This window comes from Aptenodytes forsteri, unplaced genomic scaffold (assembly GCF_000699145.1).
Source record: "Aptenodytes forsteri isolate BGI_AS27 unplaced genomic scaffold, ASM69914v1 Scaffold128, whole genome shotgun sequence".
NCBI classification, from domain to species: Eukaryota; Metazoa; Chordata; class Aves; order Sphenisciformes; family Spheniscidae; genus Aptenodytes; species Aptenodytes forsteri.
Genome location: NW_008794880.1, coordinates 44695 through 54025, shown reverse-complemented (window position 1 = coordinate 54025; position 9331 = coordinate 44695). Strand labels below are relative to the sequence as shown.

General features: G+C 34.3%; 1 protein-coding gene across 1 annotated transcript in view; it reads right to left on the bottom strand.

Moving 5' to 3' along the window:
• Window positions 1-7194, bottom strand: part of UHRF1BP1L (UHRF1 binding protein 1 like) — a 47221-nt gene extending 40027 nt beyond the window's left edge. Inside the window, exons 1-4 of the mRNA XM_019470851.1 lie at window positions 7036-7194; window positions 5902-5940; window positions 2803-2894; window positions 1075-1264 (exon numbers count right to left, since the gene is read on the bottom strand). Of these exons, the coding sequence (XP_019326396.1) occupies window positions 1075-1264; window positions 2803-2894; window positions 5902-5940; window positions 7036-7098 (384 nt within the window). The 5' untranslated portion in view covers window positions 7099-7194. The remainder of the gene's footprint in view (window positions 1-1074; window positions 1265-2802; window positions 2895-5901; window positions 5941-7035) is intronic.
• Window positions 7195-9331: the final 2137 nt, after the last annotated feature.

Here is a 9331-nt window from a genome sequence, read left to right as displayed (position 1 = left end):
AAAATATCCCTTTGGTCAGTTGGGGTCAGCTGTCCCAGCTGTGTCCCCTCCCAACTTCTTGTACCCCCAGCCCCCCAGCTTTATAAGCTGAGCATGATGTCATATGGTATGCTTTGGTCAGACTCTACCCCAGCCAAAACCAGGACAGAAAGACAAACTGTCAGAAAAAATAGTTTTCAACTTATTATTTTTGTGGTATTTTTAACTAACGTTCTCTTGGGGTTCCTTTCCCTACATAAAAAGCACTACCAGACTCCTTAACTCTGAGTAAACTCTTTGTTCCAGAATAATCATCTTTAAACAGGCAAACATGGGCAAAATTTGAAACACCTATTTATCCAAGGCCAGATGTATGCTAAAATAAGTCTTTCTCAATACAACATACAATATTTAGAATCAATCTTGCACTCAGCATACATTTTACTTTGGTTACATGGGAGAAAGCAGAATAATGGTGTACACCAATCTGGGACTTCCATGTTAAATTCTCCCAGACAGTAGAAAAGAATGCACTTCACTGCTATTACTTTTTTGTATACATATGATTTAGTTATTCCAAGAAAAATATTTAATTCTTGCATAGGAACTTTATTAAAATTCAGTTAAAACTGCTTAAAGAAAAAAAAATCCTTATTAGGCAAACCCTCACAAGCAACTAAATAACCAGTTAAAGCTTTATAATAATAATAAAAAGCCAGCACAACGCCTGATCCTTCCACATTTAATACACCATTCCTTTTTCTTTCAGTACTCTTCAAGTCTGGTCTAGTTTGCATTTTAAAATGGTCACAAGCCTGGAGAAGGTAAGAGGGGAACAGTACATATGCTTGCCCTGGTCTTTGCTCTTCCCTAAGCATCCACTTTGGCCACTGCTAGAGACATGACATTTGCTCTGACTCACATCCACCATTTTTACATCCTTGTGTTCCTAGAGGACAGCTGAAATTACTGAGCACAGAATGTCTCCATTCCCAGTAACGGCGTGTTTCCTAGACTGTATAAAGTTGCAATTCAACTTCCTCCTCCTTTACCACAAAAACAAAGAAAAAAAAGTTAGCAAAAGATAGTATTTACCTCTCCACGTTGAGCTTCTTGTATTCTGGTAAATCTGAGGTCCGCATGTTCCCAGTTCGCATTTACACTATATATTCTCAACTGGGAAAGTTCAAATGAAGCATTAAAGGCTTTTGCGCCAATCCTTATTATAATGGAGTTCACAGAAACCGAAATACCTTCTACCACTTTTTCAGCAAAGCCGTATTCACTAAAAAGTGAAATGCCAAAATATTAAATACACACCTAATGAAAGGGCACAAAATTAAACTTAAAGAGCTGAAATACAACATGAAACAAACCATAAGTTCCTAATATATTCTCCAGTTATGAATTTTTGTTAAATATACTTGATCTAGTTTACAATTATTTCCACCCCATGATCCTCATCTCAAAGTAGTCATTCAAGAACTTATTTTGGACCAAGATCAATCTCCATGAAGTATAACAATTAATGCAATTTTTCCATGATAAATATTTTACACTTATATATAAATGTATAAAAAAAATATATATTTTATACATACATAAGAATAACAGTCTACAGCATTACGTAGACATTTTACTCTTCTTTATGTATACATAAGGAGTAATTCATGTCAAATGAATTATTTGACCATTCCAATCTGGTATTTATAAGCTAACTTATTCCACCCATTAAAACTAGTATCTTTCATATATGCAAAATAGTATAAAGTATTTGTTTTGTTTCATTCTATAAAAGAAAGGCATCCTAAATGGTGGTTACATTTCTACACCAAATCAGCATGCATTCCAGTATTAAAAAAAGATAAAGCAGTTGCAATTAATTTTTTAATAAAAATCTTATGCGTTCTGAATGTTTCAGATTAGTGAATGGAAAACTGTATTTTAAATATTCTTTTAACATCTAAAATTTTTTGCCTTTGGGATTTTTTTTCTGCTTGTTTTAAAAGTACAGTTTATGTGGTTTGTCATTCCTTTTCCTTTTTATAACTTTCATCCTACACAGAATCTCTATGGCAATGATTTTCAAGCTGTACCCTAGGAGACGCAGAGGCCCATGAACCATTTCTACATATTACACAGAAGTTAAAATAAGAAAAGCAATTGTATCATCAAATTTGTTTCTCTGTATATGAGTCCCTATGCCTGCTGAAAAATGTTTTGGGTCCATAAAAAGGAAATGACTGGGAGGCTGGGCGAAGTGGAAATCACTGATGTAATGCTATATTGTCCCACCAAATTACTTGACTTTGGGGCTATATAGTGTGCATGAAATCTTTCAGTAAGATTTGGCTGATACAATAAAGGAGATAGAACTTTGAAACACCACACTGACAAACAGCCCTTAATACTGTTTTTTAGAGCAAACAAAGGAAAAATAAAAATTTTAAAAAACCCACCCCAACATTATATATATTTTCCAAATAGGTTGAAGGCAATATATCTTTAATTTTCAAAAAACTTAGTACCAACTAAACTTGGTAAATTTTTGATGCAGTAGTTGCACCCATATGAAACATGCCTAGGAAGCTCCATAGATAGTTCAGACATTCTATCGAGGCTTGGGTCTGGACAGTTCCATTATCACTATACATAAGTAACTCCACGCACAGGTAATAAAATAAAATTTTGGAGAGATGGAAATGGCAAGCTGCAACCCTATATACTTCTGGAAATTTGCAGGGGATCTAACTGTTTTATAGTAATTAAAAATGAGTAATTGAAACCTTTTTGGATCAATTACATGTAACTATCATTACTGACCTCTGTCCGGATGCAGTTGCTATAGGAGAGGGTCCATTAGGGGCACGTGGCTCTTCACATGTGCTCATTTCCATTACAACTTTATCCAAGGACTTGAAAAACAAAACAAAACAAAAAATTGGGAGACCTAAGAGGTAACAAAGTAAATAGATGACACATGAAGAACAAAAAACCAACCAAACAAACAAAAAAAAATCACTTGAGAACTTTTTCTGAAATATACATAAAACATTTCTTACCATGTCAATTTTCCCATAAACTTTTGTAATGTACCAGAATTATCTTTTTTTAATTTGTTCACATAACTTTTTAAATTTTGTGAATTCTAACAGACCTTCCCAGTCAAATATTGGATTACAGAATTCTTGATCCCTGAGTATTATTTATCCATCACACACATTTTCAAAAATTACATTTCAAAAAGGGCATGATTTAATGCGTACTCATCTGGTTTTTCTTCCTATATGGTTGTTCTTTCAGTGAAACACTTAATACCTCCTGAGTTTTCTAAATGGTTCAATAAGTTCAGAAAATTTTAATGGAAAATATTTGAAACTAGTCCACTAAAATTCATGATAGTAGATGAAGTTTTGTGCTGCATCTTTAAAACAAAATCTGAATATATATAATATATACACAAGTGTGTATACACTCTGTGTGCATGTATGAAACTTCAGTAGATTTAGTAAAACAAGTAATTTCTAAAAAGATACATTCTAGAATAATTTGCAACACATCATATTATGGTAAAATTGTATGCTGTTATTGTATTCTTTGTATGAGAGGTGGGACCCTTACAAAAGAAGCTGGGAATTAAGGGAATGAGACACCTAAATCCTATTTTACCTGCAGGCTATATTTAAATAGCAGAACTATAACACACTTTATAAATAATGCATACTAACAGGGGGGCGAACAGAATGGGAACAAATCAAATCAAAACCTTATTCCCAGCAACATTCAAAACACAACAGCTAATATTACTTCCTTGTTTAGTTCTGACTTTATACCACCACTTCTGAATTCCTCCATTTACCCTCTCTTAGGTCAGACAAACCACACTAAAAAGCTTTGTCCTCAATTTTAGATTTTTCATAATTCAACCTGCCCTACCTACTGGACTACGTTATCATATTGTGTCAATTGTGCCTGTCTTCATAATCCACTTGCTCCACAAACATTTTTCTGTGCTACTCTTATCCATGGAATGCCCTGACTACTACCTAGAAATTAATAAACTTTCTACTCTGGATTTATTTATACTTCACTATATTTTGATGCTTAAAGGGAAGTGTTAGCTGTTGACAGTAAATTTGGACGTTTTTAAATTATTTTCTCAGCTGTCTCAATGAATAACTTGCCTTACAAAATAACAACAGAGGAAAAAACAACAAGAAAAAAAACAATCCCTTAGTTTGAGGATGGTGGGGGCGGGGGGAAGCCAAGATTTCTCCTGGTTATCCCAACATTTTTGGATGTTTGACCACTGTTTTAAGGTTTCTTAAATTAAGACCTTTGGAACAATTTCCTTCACTACGTGACTAGTGCAAAGAACAGTAGGGCAGTGATTTAAGGAGTTTGCATAATATAAATAGGAGTTAACGAAGAACAGCTGGATGTAGATATCTGTTTTCCCACTGGCAACTATGGTACTTTGATAGAGGAAAAACTGCTGCATAGCATCCCTGGGTCCCCAAAGCACTCTTCAAAATTATATTGTTTATGACACAGAAACAGAAACTGATTATGAGCAAAGGTAACTTAGTATTTGCCACTTTGTTAACAGGCGGATTTTCACAAGGGCAACTCAGCTCAATGAAAGTACCTTTGGCTAGACAAGTGGGTTCTAGTTACCTCCTAAGCTATGCAAACAGAGGATGCTATTCCAATTTAATCGAACGCTCAGTAGCAAAAATATCCCCACAAAAATAGTGGAAGTTCAGTGATGTAATAAATGGCTGAAGTTGGACATTTAGGCCATTGAATTTACCTTCCTTTAGAAGTCAAAAAGGTTGTTGTACAGTCTACCATTGAAGAGTGAACTTTTGTTATCAATTCAATGCACTTGTTCAAGGAAAGCTTTATGTAAAAAAAGGTGACCTTGGAAGTTATCTTAGCCTCAAAGACTGTTAATGTAAGTTCAATAGGAGCAAAGCAAACAATCAGGCCTTGCTACCTTAGGTCAAAGTATGTAAACTTTAAGAATAGCACGGCTTAAACTGATTTCCTAATTTGGCGGTTGCATCTTACAGTTAAGAGGTTGAATCATCCCACCTCAGCATTACCACACTTTAAGCAATGTGTGTCAGGAAGAAGCAGTACAGACATTAGTACGTTACAACTGGGTCACTAGCAAATGCATCAAGTATTTAAAACAACATGTCTTTCCCAAGTCTGATTCAGAACTAAGGAATTACAAGCACATTCAGGAATTCACTGCAAGACTGGGTAGCACGACAGTTAAAGGAATATTCATTCCTAAGTAAAGACAATTAAGAAAGTTTAGCCATCATCAAGCAAATCACTTCTGGTGCTACCACATTTCTTAGTATACTTAAAAATAAAGAACAAAATTAAACAAATGCAAGAATTAGCATCTAATTGTTGTTGACTCCTATTTACATATTTTACATGCTATTTATATTCAGGCTGAATCCTAGGCTGTTACAGAAACCCTGTAAATGTTATGTGTATCAAACCTGCTATAACTGAGATCATTGGATAGAGTACAGATGTAGAATAGAAAATTCCTTCAAAAAGACAGTTCCAAAAGACAGGTAGGAACTTGTAAAAGGGTTAGCTGGACAAATAACTACCCTTCAGGTGAACCCAAATTAAGATGTAATGGCTAAAGAACTTGACAGAAATTAGCTAACAGTCAAACATTATAGTGATGATGCCCAAAGCCACAGACTAAGAAAACAAACCTACCAGCAAAAACATTAAAGCATTTTGTCTTGATCTGCCACTACCCAGAGGACACTTAGTAAAGGCCTGTTAACGTTTCAGTTATTTCTAGAGTCAAGTCAAGAGAACTATATAAATATTTGAGATAAATTCTGCTACACAGTATATTCAGGAGTTGATCTCAGAACTCACCAAAGAGATGGGATGTGTCTTCAATTTTGTCCATGGTATCTGAAAGGGAAAATATTATTCTAAAGCAAAGTAAATATTAAAGATACAGTAAAATAAAGCATTTGTTTAGAATGTGTTTTATGTATACAAATTATATTTGTAACTCCTGAACTCAGAATAGTATTACTTTCAAAATATCAAGTTTATCTGAAAAGACTGTAAATTTATGCACACACATAAATTTGAGGTGTTAAAAACAGAACTTCAAAAATCTACTTATCACTGAGCAGAAAACAGAAGAACAAAATACAATCTGTCTCTTTAATACTGAGTTGTCAAGCATCAGAAAAAGCAACACTGTCTTCCACATTCTTTCCTTTAAAAGGAAAGAAAATCCACACTTGCTCTGTTGGCCTATAAGTAATTGGATGCCTGCAACAAAGCATCAAGTTCCCTGCATTCAGAAAAATCAGGACACTCTCCCATTAGGGAAAAAAAAAAAACAAAAAACCCAAAAGACTGGCACCCGAAAGTACCAGTTTGACCAGATCATAACTTCTGTCAAAAACAAGCTATAGCCTCATTTTTTACTCTCATATTAGTATAATCTAGGAGAGATGATATACATTGCTTCAATTCTTAGCAGCCACAAGGACCAAAAAAGCAATGTCTACTAGATTTAGAGTGTTTCCGCATTTTCCACAGAGATTGGAATGCCTCGGAAAGGTATTTTTGGAAATAGGAAAGGAACAAGAAGGAAAGCAATAGAAAGATAGGGGTAAAGAGAAGAAATAACACATAAAAAAAGAGAATAATAAATAATTATACATGACTAATTACCACAGGCAAATACAAGCTTTTATCTCTACCTCTATTTCAGAACATGCAGGAATAAATTCTACTCAGAAAGAAAAAAAAAAAAAAATTAAAAATCACTGCTTATTTTCATTGTTTCCATACATATTTCACGTCATCACATGAGAAACAAAAATAAGTAAGAAATTATTGCTGGTAACATCTTCGGGTTTCCTTAAAATTTTATCAAACACTCATCACAATTTTCTATTAATACCAAGTTGTTTGAAAGTTTACAGAGACAGAAGGAAAAAAAGAAAGATTTGGCTAATTACCATTCCGGCACAATAAAATACTCACCCTAATGGATGCTTTATTGCAAAAGACCTTGTTTATAGCAAGCCATGTTGGAAGATCCAGCATGTTCTGAAGCACCTCTTGATCCAGCTCTAAATTGGTCAGCTGACCTTCCCCCTTTAATGTGCTCAGGTTGATCTTGTCAGGTGACAGATTTTTGGTGAACCTAAAAAAACCATGCACCTTAAGTAAATGCATATAAAGCTATCAGAGCTGTCCCACATATAGCTGACAATTTAACTTAAAGCAATGGTCTGGGGGTGAGGAAATCATCTTAGGTTCTCAGGTACAATCTCACCCTGAAAAGAAACGGTACCATGGAATTTCTTTGTCCCTATAAATTTTTGCATCTCATTAACTCCATTTACAAATACATAAACAAAAATAAGTCTTATTTGTTTTATATATGACATTTATATATATTAAAAATATCTATCATAAATATTGAGGTATCTTCTAATTTGTCCATCACCCAGAATAACACAGCCTTGATTCAAAGCACTTAACTATTTATTTTAAACTATATAAGGTAGAAGTGAATCCATTTCACTCTTCTTTAGTTTTCAAAAGAAGAAAAAAAAAAACAAAAACCTCTACAACTTATACTGTCATTCTTAGAGCAAGCAGGAGTGGCTTAGAATTCACTCATGAGGAGTAACAAAAAGCTACTCCTTATAAATAGTACCTTTCTATATATATTTACAGTTAAAATCTTGAAATGAAAAGTTTTATTTACAAATAAATAAATACAAATAGCCTGGTGTATATAAAATACTGGATGAAAACTTGAAAGGTCAATCTGATATACAAGGGCTAAAAAATGTAACTATTTAAAAGAGTACATATGCAATAAATTTCATTATACTTCAAAGGTGCTATGATTTGCTGATACAATAGAACAATCTATTTGACTGTGTCTAACGGTTCACATCCTTGTGAGATAACATGACAAAAATCATGGGTACTCTACCCTCAAATCAACAGCTGTAGCATTATATCTACCACAAGCTGAAGAATAGGCTATACTTAACCAAACTTGCATTCTGCCATGGAAAACTGTTTCTGCTCATGAATTGGGTCTAATCTTACAAGATTAGGTAGTAGAAAATACTACTGTTTGCATTATCCTTTGTGACTTTTTCCCACCGAAATCTCCCCATGCTGATATCCTGCAGGCAGAGACCAAAGGGGTTTGTCTGTCCACAATGATGGAACATCGCCCTGAAGCAACGCCCCAGGAGGTACAACTCGGACATTTCCTTCCCATTCAAGAGACCAGTTTCTAACCAAACTACAAGGTCCTTATTAAGTCAGATACTCAGGGGGAGATGGTGGAAGAAGGTGAAGAAGGCTGGCAAGCTTTTCCTCTTAACAGTTTCCAAGTGTGGCTTGAAACATGGCAGGCATTTTCTCAGTACAACTGCTTTACTGCATTCTTGTGATGGTAAGCTTTGGAAATGCGTTTACCTAGCCTGACAAAATGCAAACATCCATTTTACCACTCCTATGAAACATTTAGGTAGACATCATAAGCTTACAGAGTTTCATCACTTGTCAGTTTAATCACAAAGAGGAACTCTCAAAGATCAAGACATCTGGGGGTGGAGGTGCACAGGGGAAGAAGCTTGTTCAGAATTAAAAGTTCAGTTAAATATTTTATTTTTTTTTTTACTATACCAAGTCTGAAATTATTCAGGATGTATTTTCAAATAATACTAGACACGTTTCTTATGATAGAAGTGTTGCAGTTGTTTCTGTATTGCTTACAAGGCATAAATTATCCAGAAGGAACGAGCTTTGATTCATGAATAATATATTTTAATAATTTCAGTACTAAAAATATATTAAGGATATTGACAAATATATTTTCCTTGACAACTAATGTACTTCTAAATGTTCCATTTAGAAACATTATGAGGGGAATAAAGGACTTTAAATAATTTAATTTTCTGGTTACCCTTCTTTGTTCCTTTTAACAAGAAAAAGTAATGAGAAGAGCTGAATAACCTGACTCAGTAAAACATCCCATCAGTAACTGCAAAATATAAAGCCTCCTATCTCAGAAATCCTATTGACAAGTCTCATCTGACTTGGCTAATTCAAATTCCTAGAAGAAAAAAAGCAGCTATTAAATGTTTTCAGTCACATCATAGTATAGAATCATAGAATCATTAAGGTTGGAAAAGACCTCTAAGATCATTGAGTCCAACCGTCAACCCAACACCACCATGCCCACTAAACCATGTCCCTAAGCGCCACATCTACACGTCTTTTAAATACTTCCAGGGATGGAGACTCA